We start from the raw sequence: 20,068 nt of genomic DNA on the forward strand, positions 1-20,068 counted from the left end.
CCACGTCTAACAGGCCAGCTCGTGGCTTTTCATGGTTTTTCACTGGCTTCCTCCATCTGTGGAAATATAATAGTGCTGAACATGTTTATAAAATGTTGCTCCCTTGGAGACACGCATGTTTTTTTAACGCACTCTCTTGATTAAGACTGCTCCGCCCACGGTGTTGTGTTCAGGTGACGTCCGACGCCGTGGCCGAGTGGGGCTCCCGACAGGCCAACCTGAACGAGATGGGGAACTTCCTGATGGAGTCCACAGACCCTCAGACCAGCAGGATCCTGGCGGAGGAGCTGCGCAGACTCAACTCTCACTGGGCCGAGTTCGTCAAGAGAAACGCATCCGTGAGTTCCAGAACAAGCAAAACCTGCTCGGTGACAGCAGGGATTTGGGTCACTTAGTGTCTCAGACCTTTGGAATTACGGCTATGATGGACCCATTGTTGTAATTATTCACACCCTGTGACATTAAAGGTTGAAAGTTGTACTCCACCTTCACTTTATTACAGTGCGCATGAAGCTGCTATTGTCTCATGTTCGCTGTGGTATGAAAGTACAGGAAGCGAGCGTCCATTAAAGGAACCCACAAAATGATAATTTGAATATAAGTTACGGTTGTTTGTCCGGTTTTATTGTTCTTGACTTGACCCGACATTGAACATCTTTACTGGCTCCTGTTTCCAGGACCGCACGGCGGACCCCGGTGCTGATGTCCAGACCAGATCCCAGGACCTCCAGGCTCTGATCAAAGAGGCCACTCTCATTCTCAAAGAGCCTCTGGAGACCATGGCGGCGCCCTTACGCACCTACAGAAAGAGAATACAGGTAGGACTCACTGATGAATGGTGAAACACACCTCGACAGAGCGGGTTTTAAGTATATACAAGTCTGGTGTTACCTTTGAAATATATTATACAACTTAAAATATAATAGCAGATCTTTTTTTTGGCCTATGAGCTTTATATCAAGAACAATCAACGAGACTTGTGAGTATATGTGAAACAGCCAGAGAACATTGTCATTATATAAAGTGTCACTTTAAATGACCAGACTCTCTGTTTGCTTTCTTTCCTCAAGTTCACAATGAGGAAAATAGAAGGAGTGGATCTCGAGGCTCTGGCTGCCTCCCCAGAATGCCCAGCGGAGCAGTTGCAGAAACTGAAGCTTGCTGCACCTGAAGTACGAAATGGTTCCTTTTCCCTTTTTTTAAGACTTCCTTCATACAGCTGAGTTCACGAGCATTCACCTTTTTTATGTTTTGTTGTCCTGCTGATCACATCGTGTCACCGGCAGCTACCGTTTGTGTACTGTAAGTACATCCAGTTCCCTTCAATGTCACCAGGTGATGCAGACCCTGTTTGAGGCAGAACAGGTGTGTGCAGAGATGCAGCACAGTGTGTCGGGTCTGAACAGTCGCCTGGCTGAACTCCTTTACTGGGAGACTGAGGCCCGGGAGCTCTACCAGCTGCTGAGGGCCGCAGAGCGACAACAACAGCAGCAGCGGGGCCAGGACCCACGAGCCAGGGTAAGAGGATCCACAGAACCTTTTATAAAGAAACCTTCTGGCGGAATTGAGGAGACGCTGATCGTTGCTCAACACCGTTTATTCCTCCAGGTCCTGATTTCCCGTGGTCTGCAGCTGGAGGGTCAGGTGGTCACAGAGGAGCAGGACCTGCAGGTGCTGGTGATGACGAGTCAGAAGACCTCTCCCATCCAGTACCTCCACGCCTCCGCCATGCAGGACCGGGTCCGAGCCGCTGTTGCACAGTCACAGGCCAGTTTGCTTTTTGTGAATTGCCATTTAGTTTTGCATCTGTACTCGAGGCCGTAGGAAGGCCACAGCAGCTTAATGTGATTTATAATGACAACGTCGGCTTTTCTGATGTGTGTGTGATTTCCATTCCAGGAAGCTGTCGGCATGCTGAGCAGCCTGGGAGCCAGAAGAGACCGAAGCAGGAGCCCCCCAGAAGGGTCCCCTCCATCAAAAGTCTGTAAGCAGACCAAAGAAAAGCCTGAACATCTGAGAGAGTCGGACTCAGTCGGATGGCCAACTCCGCAGCCCACTACCAACTTAGTTGAGTCTCATGGAACCTTTGTGCCAAAGATAGTGGTGCAGGAATACAGTGACCAAAAACCCGCTTCTCCACCAATGCCATATAGCTACGCACAGGCTGTGATGCAGACCGGGACAACTTCCCCAACAGAAGGCAAGGTTCAGGCCTGGGTAGAGACCACTGGACAGCAGACTCAGGAACATGGATGGATACAGCAGCAAGAGCAACTTAACAGACATATGGAAGAAGAGTTAAAGCAGCAAGAACTCATGCAACAGCAACCACAACCAGCGCACCAGCAGGGGTCAATGCAAACACAACAGCAGCAGCAGCAGCAGCAGGAACAACCACAAGTGGTGGCGCAACAGCAGCAGGTAGAAATGCATCAATACCAAGTTCAACAGCAGGTGGTAACAGACAGGCAAACATCAGAGTTCCAGGAGCAGCCTTCACGTCAACCACCTGTGAAGAAGACGCCTCTTAGCTCCCAGGAGCTTCAAAGCAGAAAGACTCAGTCAATGAAGAACCGGCCCTGGCTTCAGAAGCCAACTTCAGGAGAGCACAAAACTCCAGAAAAGGTTTCCACTCAGAAAACAGTTCAGACGAGACCGACTCGGCCACAGTCGGACAGAGCGGGATCGGCTCAGGTTGTTTCAAAGCATACGGCAACTGAGAAACAAGCAAAGGTCGCCGAGCAGCCGCAACAAAAACAAACGCGGCCTCAAAATCTAAAGCTGCCGCAGAAACAACAACCACGTCGGGCACAATTGCTTCAGCAACAGGAAGAACAACCGCAGCCTACTGAAAGACGGGCTCAACCAGATTCCGAGGCTAACTCCCAGACTGGAACGATGGCTCAGCCTCGCCCACTAACGAATGCCCAGAAGCAGTCGCAAGCCCAAACTATGGTTCGGTCTAAATCTCAGACGGCGAGTGTGTCCGACGTTACCACAGATGGTCAGCAACCACCGAAGTCCAAGTCCCAAACCGTAGTGAGCCAAGGTCAGTCACAGACACAAGTTCTTCCACAGCCCCACGGCCCCATGAAAACGCAGTCAATGACCAAGCCACAGACGCAACAACAGCTCCAGCACCAGGTTCAGACTCAGTCCGAAACATATGTCCCGGCTGGACCTCAGCCGTCTATGCAGCCACAGGGTCTAGCCCGTGGCCCAGCTGTAGCTCAAATGCAGACATGGGGTCAAGTCGGACCTTCTTCCCCTATGCAGGCTCCACTGCAGGGCCAAATTCAGCCTCCAGTGCCATCCCATATTCAGCTTGGTAGTCATCCGCAGTCATGGGCCCATGTCGGGCCACCCTCCCCTAAGTCACCAACACCTCAGTCCATGGTCCATCCTCAGTCCATGACCCATCCTCAAAGCCATGTTCAGACTCAACATCAAACTCAGGCTCAACTTGTAGTCCAGCATCAGAGTCATCCTCAGTCTATGACTCAGTATCCCACACATGCTCCACCAGAGGTCCAGCACCCAGCCCATATTTCCCAGGGCCAGCTCCATGCTTGGACTCAAGTTAGAGTCTCATCCCCAATGTCTGTCCAGCAAGGTTTGGCACAACCTCCACTTTTCCCCCAAGGCTATTCCCAGGGCCAGTCCCCATCCCAGCACTGGACACCCACACAAGAGCCACAAAACCAACCCATTGCCCAGCAGAGTCATCCAATTCCTCAAACCTACCCTCAGCAAATAAGCCAGGATCCAAAGTCTCAGGCTTATCCAGCAGTTCAGGCTCTACCGCAGTGGCCCCCGACTGGGCCCCAACAAGGACCTCAGGTCGGGCCCCTCGGCTATTCTCAAATGGGACCATTGTATACTCGGCCTCAAATGCAAGCACAGGCCCAACCCTGGGCTCAAACACAACCCCAAACCATGCAACAACAATCTCAGATGAGTGCTCATAACCTGTTTCAGATCCAGACGCAGCAAGGCCAAGTTCAGCAACAGCCTTGGGTTCAGGCACCGCCTCAGCTTCAGCCCCAGACTTATGCCCAGCTTCAAACTCAGCAATTTTCACAGATTCAGCATCAAACTCAGCGCCACCCTCCGCCTCAGATGCAAGCTCAAATACCTCTTGAATTGCAACCACCTAATCAAGCCTATCCTCACCTTCCTTCCCAGCCTCAGCTCCAACCCCAGCTGCAAGCCCATACCCAAACACACACCAAGACGCAGTCATCGGTACAAGTAAAGGTCCAGACTCAGCAGCCTCAGCTCAATCTTCAGTTCCAGCAGTCCAAACATCCGGCCCAGCTCCAACCAAAGATTAAGTCACCAACTCAACCCAAAGTTGAAGCACTTCCACAACTCAAACCTCTGGCCCAGTTAGCGCCACAACCAGGGGTTCAATCACAAACTCAGTCTAAGGTCCAGTCACCAACCCAACCCAAGGCTGAATCACTGCCTCAACTTCCTGAGCCCCAGTTGGCACCTCAACCCATGGCTCAGTCGCCAATCAAGGCTGAAGCACCCCCAAAACCCAAACCACAGGCCCAAACAGGACCACTACCCGAAGCTCAATCGGGAACTCAACCCAAGGTTCCGTCTCCAACCCAAACCAATGCCCAATCCCCCCCACAGGCCGGACCTCAGACCCAACCACTGTCTCCTCTGCAGCCCAAAGCCCAACAGCCCCAAACCATTCCCCTCTCCCAGGTCAATGTGCTGCCTGAGTCCCCGGCTGAGTCGCCAGACCTGTGCTTCAAACCTCCGCCACTGGCCCAGGCGCCTCCCCAGGCCTACACGGAGGCCTACGCCAAGGCCCAGGCTTTAGCCAGAAACGGCTTTGAGGAGGCCAAGCACTGTCTGCAGGAGCACATCCTGGAAACCATGAACAAGTGTATGTCGGCCAAGCAAGCATCAGTGAAAGAGGTAAATGTAATCACTTTCGTTATTGTAATGTCCAAATCAATGAGTAATCTTAATTAGTAAGTTTTAATCCGCAAAGTTATGCAAGTAGAGATCCGTTTTGGTTCTCTTCTTACCAGTCGTGCTATTCATCAATCTGGGGTGTTTTGGTGTGATTTGCCGAGTGTTGGAACCACACGGCACTCGGCTTGTGATGCCACAAACATTAATGGAGTTCTCCTCTGCTGAGCTTTAACGTTAGCTAGCTTGGTGCTAGGTGAGCTAGCGGTAACTAGCTTAGATGCACGCTCCCTTCTGCGCGGTGATACAGTTGGCGGCTCGGTAGAAAGAAAATAGATCTGACATGAATCTGCTCACAACAAAGGTCTGTGGATTATCTTGAGTAACCGGGTTATGACGACTGGAAAGAGACGTCGCTGCTCGCAGCTCACACCAAAACAATCTAGCTAGATGAATAACGCTACAGAAAAGGTATAGCACGCAGGAGGTAAAGGGTTAAAGGACAAACGCGTTTTAAAGGGGGGATATTTCAGATAAAATATGCCAAAAAATAAACACATTCTTTTCTAAAGTTGACAATTTAAAAGGAGCCAGTCAATAACGTGAATGCGTTTTCCCCCCAGGAGACCCTGAAGACCCTGGACCCGGAGCTGCTCGAGGAGTTCCTGAGAGCAGCCAAGGGCATGGAGGCCTTCTGCACCCCCTCCCAGCTCAGAGACATGGAGTTCTTCACCCAGTCCGTCCGGACCCAGTGGGAGGTAGGACGCACTCACTCGCTGTGGCTGTTGTTCTTGTGCAGGACTTTAATTATCGTTGACGGGGTTGATCGTGTTCTTTGAGGTTCAAATATAATTGCTTGTGAATTATACATGTCCTAAAGCTGTTGTGACAGTTTCTTGCTTGTCAGCTTTAGATATGAATATGTTCCAAGTGTGGTTTGTTTTTGAACTCATTTTTATTTCACCTCCCAGGCTGTGAGAGCTGATATTTCAGGATTTTTGCAACAATTACGTTTTGAAGTAACGAGGAAAGACTTTAACAAAGCTGCCCTGCAGTGTGAGACGCTCTTAAGCTCCCGCTTAGAGAGCCAAGCGCAGGTAGCTAATCTCCCGGAGCCGGTACTCTTGACAGGTGTGCTTTTTGGTGGATGGGAACGCAGCCAGTTCACCTGCTTAACTAACCCGTTTCCCTCCGTCTTCTTTCGTATGCCTCCGAGGACACTCTGCCAATGGGACTGGGTAACTTTCAATCCATCATTCTAGGGGGCTCGCTAAGGGAGAGCTGTTTTTGTCTGGGTGTGTTTCCAGTGCCCTGTAACCCTATTTAGTGTCTTTTTGATTTTATTGTTACTTGCTGAGCCATAAAAAACTACATAGTAAAGTTGAAGACGGAAGAAGTCACGTGTTCAGTTGAAAACAGCATTCTTTTATCTGTGGGCTGCTGTCATCTGGGGGTTTACTTGTGTGTTGCAGTTTGTCAAAACTAATCTGAAATGAGAGTCTGTAGCAAGTAAACATTTAAAGTCTGTTCAGATTAGTAAAAAAACAACAACAAAAAACACTGTCAAAACCAAATATGTAGGTTTGAATAGCTGGTGTGACTCATCAGCCTGTTCACTTACCGTTTGTTCGATGTTCCCCAGGCCTGTTTCTCGGCAGAGGGGAGCTTCGCCCAGGCCGGGCAGCACCTCGAGGCCCTGAAAGAGCTGTGTGACACCCTGAGCCCCCAGGACGCCCACCGCCTGGCCCAGACGCAGCTGAGGGAGTGTGAGACCAGGCTGGCTGCCATCCAGCGGCAGTTCAGCGGAGATCAAGACGCACCGCTTCCTGATCCCAGGTCTGTTATTAAAGTGTGAATGTGGGCATCGCGACCCATCCACCGATGTTTGTTATTGTCTTCGTAATGAGCCTGAATATTAACTAAGTACATGTGGAGTAGGAGGAGGATTCATTTCGTCACATTTCACAAGCCAAACATTCAAAGGTTGTGAGGATGAAATGATGAAAGGGAACTTATTATCCTCATTTCTGTTTCACAGGATTCCTGTTGCCTTCACTGAAGATGCGAGCGCTCAAAAGGAGCCCACGAGACCAAGTGACAGACCTCAGGTCTCAGCCGAGGTACGACTACCCAGCGGTTTCACGTTTCTGTGCAATCTGCAGAGATGCCTTGTGCTTGTCTCTCCTGATCCGCTCCACAAGTCACGCTCTTCCTCTTTCTCCAGGTTGTTCTAGGGACAATGAAGACAGTCGGCGTGGAGAGGAGGGAGGTTGAAAAGCAGCCGCCCGGAGAGGAAGAAGTCACCAAAAAGGAGACTTTAGAAAGGTTAGGAATGAATAAACAATCAAACTGTAAGATCAAAACGATAAGAAGGTCTTTGTGTTCATTATTATCTTGTTGTCTTTGTTTTGTTTGACCTTCTTCCAGATATGAGAATTGTAAGAAGTCTCTGCAAGCCCGACTGGCTAAAAATGACCAGAGCATCAAGGATGTCCCCTCTGACTCGGTCTCTCTGAAAGGCCTTCATACCCGGCTCCAGGAAATACAGGTACAGCATCACCCCCTGGTGTTCAGGACAGAGAATGCAGCTTTAACACATGAAGCATAGACTTCTATACAACCAGAGGAGTCGCCCCCTGGTGGTCAGGACAGAGAATGCAGCTTTAACACATGAAGCATAGACTTCTATACAACCAGAGGAGTCGCCCCCTGGTGGTCAGGAGAGAGAATGCAGCTTTAACACATGAAGCATAGACTTCTATACAACCAGAGGAGTCGCCCCCTGGTGGTCAGGAGAGGGAATGCAGCTTTAACACATGAAGCATAGACTTCTATACAACCAGAGGAGTCGCCCCCTGGTGGTCAGGAGAGAGAATGCAGCTTTAACACATGAAGCATAGACTTCTATACAACCAGAGGAGTCGCCCCCTGGTGTTCAGGACAGAGAATGCAGCTTTAACACATGAAGCATAGACTTCTATACAACCAGAGGAGTCGCCCCCTGGTGGTCAGGAGAGGGAATGCAGCTTTAACACATGAAGCATAGACTTCTATACAACCAGAGGAGTCGCCCCCTGGTGGTCAGGAGAGGGAATGCAGCTTTAACACATGAAACATAGACTTCTATACAACCAGAGGAGTCGCCCCCTGGTGGTCAGGAGAGAGAATGCAGCTTTAACACATGAAGCATAGACTTCTATACAACCAGAGGAGTCGCCCCCTGGTGGTCAGGAGAGAGAATGCAGCTTTAACACATGAAGCATAGACTTCTATACAACCAGAGGAGTCGCCCCCTGGTGGTCAGGAGAGAGAATGCAGCTTTAACACATGAAGCGTAGACTTCTCTACAATGAAAAGTAATCTTGAACTCCTTCTTTCTCAGTTCTTGAGGCAGGAGACGGAGTCTCTGTGGTCTGAGTACTCAAACCAGTGCTCCCAGTTGAGCACCACTGGCCTGGAGCAGGAGCAGGCAGAGCTGCGTGAGCAGTGGCGCGGCCAGCAGTCCAAACTCCAGAGGCGGGGCAGCTCGCTGGGCGCCGCCCTCAGACAGATCGACTCCACCGAGAACCACATGGTGGACTTCACGGACCGCCTGGACCGCTACCTGAGGCAGCCCAAAGACATCACGGCCTTCACGCTGGTCAACACCAACATCCTGAAAGATATCAAGGTATTCCGTCGTCTTTGCTCCAGACTGAATGCACCATGACGTTAACCAGCATCTCACTCAGCAGCCATCTTCTCTCACACTACACTTTGGCTCCTTCTCTGATAGGAGCTGGACGACAACATCCAGAGCGAGCTGGACCAGCTGGCCCGTCTAGACCCTGAATCCAGCGAACTGGACTCCAGAGACTGCCTCCCTCTGTCCCGTGAGGTGGAGACCCACAGAGCCAGCCTGGATCAGCTCCGACAGCAGGTCCGGAAGAGCGAGGCTGCCGCCCGCGCCCTCGACCGCTTCCTCATGTCCTTGCGTACCGTGGACGAAGACGTCTCCGGGGTCCAGGGCGCCCCCTGCAGCAACACCGCGGTGCTGCAGGACTGCCGCTCCAAGCTGGCTCTGATCAGGCAGAGCATCGGCAGTCTGAAGGAGAAGGCGCCTCAACTGGACGCGCTCCTGCAGGGGGCCAGGCTGACCGTCACCAGGGAGGGGGTCCCGGCCTCCTGCCTGGACATGGTGACCGCCCTCCTGCTGAGGCTGGAGGAGGCGGACGGCGGGCTGGCCGGCCAGCAGAAGGGCCTCCAGAAGGAGACGCAGAGCAAATCGCTGGGCCTGAGGAAGAGGGCGCTGCTGGGGGAGCTGAGGAAGCTGCAGGAAGCCATCGAGACCCAAGGCCTGAAGGAGCCCACCATACCTGCCGTGCAACACAGGTGTGTGCTCTGCATCTTCACGCTCGTGCAACGACGCTGAAGCTTTGTTCCTCGGTTGTGACTAGAGATGCAATTAGAGATGCAATTAGAGATGCAATTAGAGATGCAATTAGAGATGCAATTAGAGATGCAAATAGAGATGCAATTAGAGATGCAAATAGAGATGTAATTAGAGATGCAAATAGAGATGCAACTAGAGATGCAACTAGAGATGCAATTAGAGATGCAAATAGAGATGTAATTAGAGATGCAAATAGAGATGCAACTAGAGATGCAACTAGAGATGCAACTAGAGATGCAATTAGAGATGCAACTAGAGATGCAATTAGAGATGCAATTAGAGATGCAATTAGAGATGCAACTAGAGATGTAATTAGAGATGCAATTAAAGATGCAATTAAAGATGCAACTAGAGATGCAATTAGAGATGTAATTAGAGATGCAATTAGAGATGCAACTAGAGATGCAACTAGAGATGCAATTAGAGATGCAACTAGAGATGCAACTAGAGATGCAATTAGAGATGCAATTAGAGATGCAATTAAAGATGCAATTAGAGATGCAATTAGAGATGCAACTAGAGATGCAACTAGAGATGCGATTAGAGATGCGACTAGAGATGCAACTAGAGATGTAATTAGAGATGCAACTAGATCCAATTATAGTCTCAAAACTATAATTGACACACACATTTCTTTTTGTGGAAAATTCAATTGTATGTTCATGAATTCCGACCAATAAATAGTATTTACAGAGAAAAACACTTTATTCTATACTGTGTATGTAGGTCTGATGGTCAACTATTAATGATACACCTAAAACTATGTATTTATTCATAGAAAACAGTCTCCCTAACATGTCTCTGGTCTCCCCGTCGTGTCGCTCAGGCTTCGTGCCCTCTCGGACCTGGAGGCTCAGCTGCAGAACCAGCACTCGGAGCTCCAGAACCTCCGGGAGCTCCAAGAGAAGCAGGGAGGAGGAGAGCACCTCCTGGAGGAGCTGGAGACTCAGTGGAAGGAGATCCAGAGGGCTTTTTCTGACAGGTGGGCACGTTCTGTTTGTTTGTTTGGCCACGTCTTTGCACCACTGTTTTGTTGGATTTGTTTTCTAATATTATTATTTGTTTTGTATATATTGTGCATTTGCTTACCTGGATGTATAAATGCTGCTGTAGCGACAACATTTCCCCGTGCAGGATTAATAAAGTCAGACTTTTAAACTGCTTTTCTCCGGCAGGAAGAAGCAGAGCAGCGTCGTGCTGGAGCTGCTGAAGACGTTCCAGAGCTGCCGCGGTCAGATGAGCGGCGCGGTGCAGAAGGCGGAGCAGGCCATCGGAGACCAGGCCTCCTACCTGAGCAAAGACAACCTGCAGAGGAGCATCGCTCGGGTTCGTGCACAGAGCCAACGCGCTTTCCTTTTGACCTTCACGTGCCGTAGAAAGGACTCACGAGTTATGACGAGTGTACACAACAAAATGCAGCTATTGTAGTTTCAAGAAAAACTCAATAAATCCGAGCAGTTCGTTGCCGTGGCGCCTCATAAAACATACGTCACATATGACCAGTCACTGTGTGTTCAGGTGTGCTCTATGTTCACACGTGTGTGTGTGTGTGTGTGTGTCTCCAGGTCCGTGAGACTACGGAGGGGCTCGGGGGTGTCGGGCTGCACATGGAGGAGATGAGGGCTGTTTGCAGGCAGCTGCAGGTCCAACTGAAGAAGTCCCCCGACTGCAGCGAGCCGCCCTTTGAAGCCGAGGCCGACGCGCTCATGGACAGCTGGCTGGATGTGAGCGTCCACGTGTGTCCTGCCCCTCCACGCGAGACGGGCTCCTCCAGATAGTCTTCTTTACATGTTTAAATCTGTATTGAAAATGGAGCCACTGCATTAATCTCATTGCTGTATGAGGGTTGATCTCGTTTGGGGATCTGAACTTGACTGGATGCTGTCGATGTTCTTGCAGATGACAGAGAAGACGGATGCCTACATGGACAACCTGCAGGTGGGGCTGGAGCTGTGGGAGAAGCAGCTCATGCTCGCGGAGGAGGTGGACGGCTGGGCGGGGGCCAAACTGGCCACGTTCGCCGAGAGCCATCCCTTCCACAACGAGCAGCAAGTCCTCGCCATGAGGGTACGATTCCCACGGCAGTAAAACTCACACAAAAAGTGTCCTCGCCAGTTTAGATGGACAAGACTGACACGTACATGTCATCAATATGTACGTTTGCTCTGTAGGACGAGATCCACGCCAACGAGGACAACGTGGAGCACTTCCACAAGAAGTCTGTAGAGATCCAGGAGATGCTGCAGAGTCCCGAGTCGCCACTGGAGCTGCAGGTGAGTCTCATCCTCCTCCACCTCCACCTCCACCTCCTCCTCCTCCTGCAGACTGATGTCCACGCCCAACGCTCATGTTCTCACTTCAATTAGGTGACGGAAACCCAGCTGAGGAAGAGGATGGAGCAGGTGAAGGAGCTGTTCGCCGACTGCACCGACGTCTTCGAGGAGCTGGTCGCCGTGAAGAAGCACCTGGCGGAGAAGATGGAGGAGTGCCGGTCGGCGGTGGAGAGCATCCAGCGCTCCGTCAGCAAAGTGGACGCGTCACAGGCGAAGTTCGGACAGCAGATGCAGGTACGCAGCAGTTTGAACCCACTTCCTGTTTGAACCCACTTCCTGTTGTGGACCCCGGGACATCCGACCCGATTGGACGTGTTACAAAAGACGAAGGCGAGCTCCTAGTTTCACACGATGATGGTCGAGTGTCCTCGAGCGAGTTGTTCAGCCTTTTTATAATTCTCATTGATAATTAATTAATATTGAATTGCACCTTTCGAAATAGACTGGGCAACATGGAGCGAAATAAAACATCCAGAGCGAGAATATTTATTTATTCAAATAGTACAAAATATTTCCACAAGGAGACGAGATTTTTGAGTAAGTAACGTAGATATAATGACTAATGCTAATTATTCTAATAATGGTAATGGAACAGATTTTACTGCAATAAAGCCTTTAAAAGCAGGAAGAGACGACTCTCTCAGGCGCACATCAACATATTCTGAATGCGACTCTACGAGCGTCGGCAGCGTCTGACCCGGCGGTTTGATCCCCTCGTCCTCCCCAGCGGGCGCGTGGCGACCTGGAGGCCCAGGAGCAGCAGGCCGAGGCCGTGCTCGGCGAGGTCGGCCTGGTCTCCAAGGTGGCCAGCCCTCAGCTGCTGGAGGGGCTGTCTGCAGACGGCGGCCGGCTGAAGGAGGCCATCGCCCGCACCAGAGACCTGATCCACCTGAAGATCCAGGAGAAGGACAAGGGCCTGCTCAAGGTCATCAGAGGTCAGCGGGACAATCTTTGGCAATTACATCATTTTCTCCCATAAATATATCTATAAATGAAGTTTTTTACAGATGCACTGTATGATTGCACCTCTTTTTGTATTATATTACTGTCTCTCTCTCTCCAGATGAAAGGCAGTCGTTTGAGGAGTGGTTCCAGGACCTGCAGCTGTCCGTCAACGAGTGCTTCGAGCATCCCGAGAGCCGAGCGGACGTGGAAACGTGCCTGCAGAGACTCGCTGTGAGTGGACGCTGTACGTCCTTCGGTTGGTGCCGGATGGTGAACGGGCTCCTCACGGTTTCTCTCTCTGCCCCCCGTCCCCATCAGGGGTTCTTCTTGAAGTCCAAGGACGCAGAGCGACGTCTGGAGCAGCTGAAGGAGCAGCTGCAGAGAGGCGGCCCGCAGGTTCCTCCGCGGGAGCTCTCGGAGTTCGGCGACTGGCTGGCGGAGCAGCAGAAGGAGGTGGAGACGTTCACGACGCACTGCCTCAACAGGCAGAAACAAATGGAGCCGCTCCTCGGCGACCTCGACAGGTATATGAACGGTGTCAAATCTTACAAATGAAGTGAGATCGTAACCACGAAGAAAACCCCGTTTTAATTCCATGTTCTGGTCCCCCAGTCTGCAGGAGCAGCACAAGAGCTTCAGCGAGTGGCTGCAGAGCAAAGAGAAGCAGTCTGTGGAGTCGCACCACGTCAACCTCCTCCTCCAAGAGCTTCAGGCCGAGAGGTGAGCCTTCCTTCTGAGGCCCAGCAGATTACAAATAATTATTAGGAATAAACAAACCTGTAAAATATATCTGCTCTCAAATACGCCATTATTAATAAATCTGTGATATAAAACCATAACAATAAATAATAATACAAATATAGAAATGTCACCAACAATTGGGGGACCATCTAATGATTACTACTTATTATTATTATTATTATTATTATTATTATACTTCGTTAGGCTTTATATTTATAATTACCAAAAACTAGAGCAATAAGCCTGGTTTCCACTCGTCTTGCCTCCCTTCTCTGTATGTATTGTCCTCCTCTCACCTTGCCTGTTGTTGTTGTTGTTGTTGTTGTTGTTGTTGTTGTTGTGGTGACAGCGGCCGAGAGGAGAGCCTCGAGCGTCTCTTGGCGTCGGTGCGCAGAGAAGGCGTTAGAGCTGAAAGCCTCCTGAAGGACGGGGACAACCTGATCCAACGCTACAGGAAGCTGCAGAGCCGGCTGCAGGGCCAGAGCGCGCTGGAGGCGGAGCTGGAGGCGGAGCTGGACCGGTTCACCGGCCAGGCCAAGACCACCAGGACCTGGATGGCCGACCTCGTACGACCCCTCGCCTCCAAAGACGGAGAGGAGAGGAAGCACGGAGCGCAGGTGGATTCTTGATTTTAATCATTAAACTTGACAAACCAAAAATTATGAATGAATGCTTCTTTAATTTTAATGAACCCGAATGGGGACAGATGTGTTATCATTATGTGAGAAACGCTCCATGCACTCATACATTTATCGTGTGATGGCAGTTTATTTTTTATTAAATAATCCTGACCGAATAAACAAAAAGCAAAGATGTTTTTTCAGGTTTCACAGAAGAAAAAACATTTTAATTGAGAAAAATGATCCCGGCAAAAGCTTCTTTTTCGTCACCGGAATAAAAAAGTGTTTACATCTTCAAACGCGTCCCCAGATCAGTTTCTCACTCGTCTCTCGGAGATGAAGCCACTAGGTTTCCTCATTGAGAAGCCTCGTCCTCTGAGGACCATGAATGTCAAGAGTTGAGTGGACATATTTCAGTTTTCATCACATTTCTTTCTTTGTGTTTTGGTGACCAGGCCGTCCTGAACTCCAGACCAGAGGGAGACCTGAAAGTGAAGAACCTGAGGAGACAAAGTGAAGGTCTGTGTGCGCGGGAGGAGCTGGAGAAGAGCCGGAAACAGGAAGTTCAACGGTCGCTGAGAGAAACGGAGGAGCAGTGGAGGACGGCTCTGCGGACGGCCGAGGAGAACCTCAGGGAGGCGGAAGCACGAGCCAAAGACACGGAAGTCCTCAAAACCCAGAACGAAGACCAGGAGCAGAGCCACCAGTCACTTGGTGGTCCCATCCCAGTTAAAGAAAAGCTCCAGGTTGCAAACGTAAGTTTTTTAAAAAGTGTGTGTGTGTGTGTGAGATGTTTAGAGCAGCTCGTAAAGGCTTCGAGGCAAAGCGGTCTCCTAAAGGGGTCTCTGTTCCCCTCAGGCCCCCCTGAGCTCCGGACCCGATGGGGATCTGAATGAGAAGCCGGACGAGAGGCGAGAGGCCGAAGCCGAAGCCCAGAGGGACCTGGACGCTTTCAAAACCCAAAGCGCCAGCGTCCAGGCCTGGATCCAGGAGCAGAAGCAGAAGCTGCTGTCCCTCGGGAGTCACATGCCGTTTGAAGAAAGGTTAAAGGTCACACAGGTGAGTCGGGGTTTGCTTATGAAAATATCCCAGTATTCAGTCTCAGTTTCTTCCCCACAGCAGGAGGAATAAAGGGTGTTGTTTGTTGTTGTAATACTCATTTCGGCCACAAGAGGTTCCATTCATCTAGTCGACATGACTCCCTGTGAGTTCAGAGACATTGAAACTCACCTGGATGAGAACGTGGATGCTTTCAGTCCCATTCAGAACATTTGGGGTGGTGGCGCCTCCTGGTGGCTGAAATAATGACAACATGAACCCGACAAGAAACCAAATGAACCACCCGTCAGAACCTTTTTGGGATGGAAAACAAAAGAATGGATTTAAAAGGATTATCTTGCCTAAACCTTCCGAAATATTCAACATAAACTTTTGTAGTTTTACAGATACGACTTCGTAAAATAATGCCATTTGTATTATTATCACGATTTTGTCATTTTCTGTGATCAGACTTGGTTCACCCTCCTGCAGTGTTGAGTAAATAGTTCTGTGACCTTCAGGCTGTTTTGACCTCCAAACCCGAGGGGGAGTCCAAGGTGCTCCTCCTGACGACGCGAGGCCGCGGTCTGTGCGAGCGCCTGGAGGAGGGCAGGAAGCTGGAGGTGCAGCAGGAGGCGAAAGACGCGGAGCGGCGCTGGAGGAGCGTCCTGCAGGCCGCCGGGCAGACGGAGCTCCGGACGCTGTCGGACGACTTCGACGCGCAGAGCAGGAACACTCAGTCGTGGATCCGAGAGCGGCAGCAGCAGCTGCAGGCGGTGGGCGGGCACACGGCGCCCGGCGACAGACGCCACTCGGCTCAGGTAGGGGCGGGGCCTTCTGTTCCGTACCAAGACACAGTTTAACAAGATGGAGCTCGGTGAGGAAGGTCTCCTGAAGGTCACAGGACGTCCACGGAGGGTCTGCAGCTAAACGACTAAACGGCTCCTTCCGGTTAAAACGTTAAAAACAAAACCAAGAAATGAAATCGTGACGACCTCTACGGAGGGATCAAACTACCGGGCCGTTACTTTGTTCTCAGGTTTTGGGAAAATGGAAGTACTCAACTAAGTATATGACGTAGATGTTAAATAAAACATAAAAGTGACATAATCCACCTTTTAAGACGTCCCTGTTGAGAATTGTAGAAATGTATAAAGACCAACGTGATTCTTTTCGACTCTGGTGAACCGTTTGTGTTCTGTTCAGAACATCTTGAGCTCCAAACCCGACGGCGACTGCACGGTGAACAACCTGAGGAGGCGGGGCCAGAGTCTGTGTGACCACCGGGACGTGGACCAGGGCCGCAAGCTCCACGTCCAGAAGACCATCCGGGACTCGGAGGAGCAGTGGAGGACGGTGCTGCTGGCCGCCAAGCAGGTGGAAGTCGCCGCCGCCGCCGAGATTACCCAGAAGGCCGAGAGGCGAGCGTCGGAGGTGAGGGAACTCCTTCGCAGCGTTCCCAAGTTGTTCTTGTGTTTCTGTTTTTTTTTTTTTTCCTTGTTCTAAACCTATAAAACATTCTTCATCTACTGTGAATTCACATTTCTTGGATTATATTTAACAACTTTAAGAACACGTTAGTCAGAAGCGAGTCATATCTGGATGTAGTGGGAGTGAACCCCGCCCCCTTCACACATTGATCCACTTTAAAGCACTTTATTAAAAGTGTCTCTCCCTCTTCAGCTGAGCGGGTTTGAGAGCCAGCAGCAGGACGCCAGCAGCTGGCTGGCGGCTCTTCAACAGCAGCTGGACGCTCTGGGAAGCCAAAGCAGAGCCGAGGACCGGCGGCACACGTCTCAGGTGAGCCGACGGACTCCACAGCGGCGCTAATGATTTAACCACGAGAGGATAACCGCCACTTCCCTTTGTCATCCCCAGATTGTCCTGAGCTCCAGAGGTGAAGGAGAGTCCAAGCTCCAGGAGCTGAGGGCGCGAGCCCAGAGCGCGTGTGCTCAGGACCTCACGGAGACCCAGAAGCAAGAGGTCCAGCAGACAGTCGGCGCCGTGGAGGAGCGCTGGAAAAGGATCCTGCAGAACGCCAAAGAGGCCGCGGACCACGCCGAGAAGCAGCGCGCCCTGGAGGGCCGGCTGAAGGTCTACGAAGCCGTGAGGGACGACACCAGAGCCTGGCTGCAGGACCAGCAGCAGAGCCTGGTCTCCCTGGAGAGTCAGACCGATCCAGAGGAGACCATAAGCACCGCACAGGTCAGGAGGAACTATAGAAGACTTCAGAGATAATATGAAGTCCATATTTAACCAGCGTTTGTAGTTTTTTGCTCTGGTTGGTTCCTGGTTTTATCAAAATGTCAGAACTAGGGCACAGATTTTCATCCCTGGATGTATTTCAACAATATATTTACAACAAAATGTATTTTTTGACAGTCTATAGTTTATATTTTATGTCACCAGTACTTGTGGAATTTAAAGAGCGTGGTTCCTTTGCCCTTCAGACTATCCTGAGCCGTAAGCCCGAGGGAGACTCCAAGCTGACGGAGCTGAGGAGGCAGAGCCAGAGCCTGTCGGACCAGGAGGAGCTGGAGGAGGAGGCTCGGCAGACGGTCCGAGCCTCGGAGGAGCAGTGGACCACGCTGCTGCAGGCCGCCGAGAGCACGCTGAAGAACGCCGAGGTGCAGTACTCGCTGTCCAGGGAGCTGGAGGCGTTCCGCAGCAGAGCGGCGAGCGCCAACGGCTGGGTGGCGAAGCTGCAGCAGCAGGCCGGCTCCAGAGGGAGCGGCGCCCGGGGCAGCCGGGCTCAGATAGAGGACCGGCTGAACACGGCTCAGGTACAACATCAGTTATAGTGGCTTTTACTCGGTGCTGTTGACACGTTAGTATCACAGACGAACGGTGATGCTCCCGTGTGTCTCATAAATCGGTTCACGGCGGTGTCTTCAGGCCATCTTGAGCTCCAAGTCCAAGGGCGAGGCTCAAGTGATGGAGCTGAGGAGACGAGCACAGAGTCTGCGTGAGCAGAGAGACCTGCAGGAGGACAAGAAGATGGAGGTGGAGAAGACGGTGGAGGAGGGCGAGCGGCAGTGGAGGGCGGTGCTGCAGGCGGCCGACGAGACTCAGAGGTACAGGAAGCTGTCTGTTTAGCCTCTTTCAGTCTTGCTATATAGGTGCGACACCTAGTGGTGAAACACGGTACAGCGGTCCTCGACTGAATTATCTGCCATTTCTGATGTTTACCTGTGACCTTCAGGGAGCTGAAGGGCGTCGTGGAGCGCATGGCGTCCTGTCAGTACCAGCGAGGTCAGTCCGAGACCCGTCTGTCCGAGATCCAGAAGCAGACGTCCGGCCTGCCGCACGTCTTCCCCTGGCCGGGCCTCGGGGAGCGCAGGCAGGCGGTGGAACAGGCCCGGACTCTGCTGGAGCAGAGCGCGGCGTTGGCCCTCGTCCTCGTGGCCCTCCGCACAAAGGTAACGAAAAGAGAGTCCAGCTGTTTGTATGACTCCAATAAGGGGGGATTAATAAACGGGCTGCTCTCTAACACACGGTGCATCGTACCCGTTCTCCTCCAGGCGGCGGAGCTGTTTGAGATCACAGGGGACCCCGGCTGGTCCGATCCGTCCTGGGCCGCGCCGGAGGAGTCCATTCCTGCTCTGCTGAAGGAGCTCACAGTGAGTTCAGATCCACCCAAAACAATCTCACTCTTATCAGCCAGTTGTTGATAACGGGTCCATTTTTACACTTTATGGGCACTGAGTTCTTTGTAACACTGGGAAGCTCTAATCATACGACTGGATGAAATTTAAAACTCTATTAATGCAATCATCATCATCATCATCATCATCATCATCCCCTCCCCTCCCTGCAGCCTCCTTCTAAAAGGTGGAGCTCATGTTTGTCTCTCTCTGCTGTTCCCAGGACGCGGTCGTGGACCTGGAGCTGGGCATCCAGGCGGAGAGGCAGTGCACGCAGCTGGTGGAGCAGCACGGAGTGGCCCAGGACTGGCTGAGGGACCACGTCAGAGGGTGGGGAGCTCCTCCGGAGGACCGGCGGGGTCTGCACAACGCGGTCAACACTCTGAAGGTGAGAGGAGAACACGTGCACGCGTTGTCAGGTGGATTCTGGCTCCGTCAGGCGGCACCAAACCGAGACGTTTAGGGGATGATTCATGTCATAATAATGATACATTAGATTTATTAAGCACTTTTTAAGAAAAAAAATCAGATACTTTAGAAAGGGGATAAAACAGAGAGAACTATTTAAAAACATGCATCAGATGTGTTTGCATGTTTTCTCACATCTAATTTATCAAATTAAGGAATGCGCTAATCGATGATTCCCATCTGTCTAGTACACACACACACACACACACACACACACACACACACACAGAAGACGTTAAGCTTGTTATCCGTAACAATAAAGAGCTCCTGTGGCTTGGAGCAGTTTTTGGCGAAAAGTTATTTAATCCTCAATGTTTTTTTTTTCATGTATAAACATACAATTTAATTTGAATTTTCCATGAAAGAAAAGTGACACAAAAAATAGAATCAGGTCAGACCTTTAAGAAATATGAATTGACCAAGAAAAAGTAAACTGGTGCATCTCTAATAAAATGTAGTTTTTACAAATCAAATGGTGAAAACCTCTTTCTACGGATCGCTTATGCTTTCTAGTAATCCGTCTCTCCTTGCTCTCCCTCCGGTCACCAGGCTCTGCTCCAGACCGTGGACAGGGAGCAGCGAGAGATGAAGGATCTGGACTCCGCCAGAGACGGCCTGCTGACCCTCTGCACCCCTGGAGGTCGGGACGCCCTGACCCTGGAGGTCGGCCGTCTCCACGACCTCTGCGCCGGCTCGGAGCAGGCGGTGAGGCGGCGCCTGGCGGCCTGCGAGGCGCGGCTGGAGGAGCAGGACGCTCAGCTGGCGAGGAGGGCCGAGGGGCTGAAGGAGCGAGCTGCAGCCCTGCAGTGGGAGCTCCGCTCTCTGGACCGGGCGCTCGGTTACAGCGAGCCGCAGAACAACATCGCTCTGCTCCAACAGCACTGGGGCGGCCTCCAGGTGGTCACTGCTCCCCCT

General features: G+C 51.3%; 1 protein-coding gene across 1 annotated transcript in view; it reads left to right on the forward strand.

Moving 5' to 3' along the window:
• syne2b (spectrin repeat containing, nuclear envelope 2b) overlaps positions 1 to 20,068 on the forward strand; it is a 116,233-nt gene that overhangs the window by 16,360 nt on the left and 79,805 nt on the right. Inside the window, exons 16-52 of the mRNA XM_034563576.1 lie at positions 174 to 338; positions 678 to 818; positions 1,071 to 1,172; positions 1,336 to 1,518; positions 1,609 to 1,767; positions 1,900 to 4,935; positions 5,556 to 5,690; positions 5,904 to 6,029; positions 6,575 to 6,768; positions 6,971 to 7,052; positions 7,157 to 7,257; positions 7,360 to 7,480; positions 8,315 to 8,602; positions 8,708 to 9,303; positions 10,191 to 10,346; positions 10,540 to 10,690; positions 10,930 to 11,088; positions 11,264 to 11,431; positions 11,536 to 11,637; positions 11,731 to 11,931; positions 12,425 to 12,632; positions 12,761 to 12,873; positions 12,961 to 13,166; positions 13,255 to 13,362; positions 13,733 to 14,000; positions 14,459 to 14,758; positions 14,862 to 15,062; positions 15,563 to 15,862; positions 16,248 to 16,475; positions 16,725 to 16,841; positions 16,920 to 17,246; positions 17,492 to 17,824; positions 17,937 to 18,115; positions 18,244 to 18,460; positions 18,563 to 18,661; positions 18,909 to 19,073; positions 19,703 to 20,050. Of these exons, the coding sequence (XP_034419467.1) occupies positions 174 to 338; positions 678 to 818; positions 1,071 to 1,172; positions 1,336 to 1,518; positions 1,609 to 1,767; positions 1,900 to 4,935; positions 5,556 to 5,690; positions 5,904 to 6,029; positions 6,575 to 6,768; positions 6,971 to 7,052; positions 7,157 to 7,257; positions 7,360 to 7,480; positions 8,315 to 8,602; positions 8,708 to 9,303; positions 10,191 to 10,346; positions 10,540 to 10,690; positions 10,930 to 11,088; positions 11,264 to 11,431; positions 11,536 to 11,637; positions 11,731 to 11,931; positions 12,425 to 12,632; positions 12,761 to 12,873; positions 12,961 to 13,166; positions 13,255 to 13,362; positions 13,733 to 14,000; positions 14,459 to 14,758; positions 14,862 to 15,062; positions 15,563 to 15,862; positions 16,248 to 16,475; positions 16,725 to 16,841; positions 16,920 to 17,246; positions 17,492 to 17,824; positions 17,937 to 18,115; positions 18,244 to 18,460; positions 18,563 to 18,661; positions 18,909 to 19,073; positions 19,703 to 20,050 (10,083 nt within the window). The remainder of the gene's footprint in view (positions 1 to 173; positions 339 to 677; positions 819 to 1,070; positions 1,173 to 1,335; positions 1,519 to 1,608; positions 1,768 to 1,899; positions 4,936 to 5,555; positions 5,691 to 5,903; positions 6,030 to 6,574; positions 6,769 to 6,970; positions 7,053 to 7,156; positions 7,258 to 7,359; positions 7,481 to 8,314; positions 8,603 to 8,707; positions 9,304 to 10,190; positions 10,347 to 10,539; positions 10,691 to 10,929; positions 11,089 to 11,263; positions 11,432 to 11,535; positions 11,638 to 11,730; positions 11,932 to 12,424; positions 12,633 to 12,760; positions 12,874 to 12,960; positions 13,167 to 13,254; positions 13,363 to 13,732; positions 14,001 to 14,458; positions 14,759 to 14,861; positions 15,063 to 15,562; positions 15,863 to 16,247; positions 16,476 to 16,724; positions 16,842 to 16,919; positions 17,247 to 17,491; positions 17,825 to 17,936; positions 18,116 to 18,243; positions 18,461 to 18,562; positions 18,662 to 18,908; positions 19,074 to 19,702; positions 20,051 to 20,068) is intronic.

This window comes from Cyclopterus lumpus, chromosome 22 (genome assembly GCF_009769545.1).
Source record: "Cyclopterus lumpus isolate fCycLum1 chromosome 22, fCycLum1.pri, whole genome shotgun sequence".
Classification (NCBI taxonomy): domain Eukaryota; kingdom Metazoa; phylum Chordata; class Actinopteri; order Perciformes; family Cyclopteridae; genus Cyclopterus; species Cyclopterus lumpus.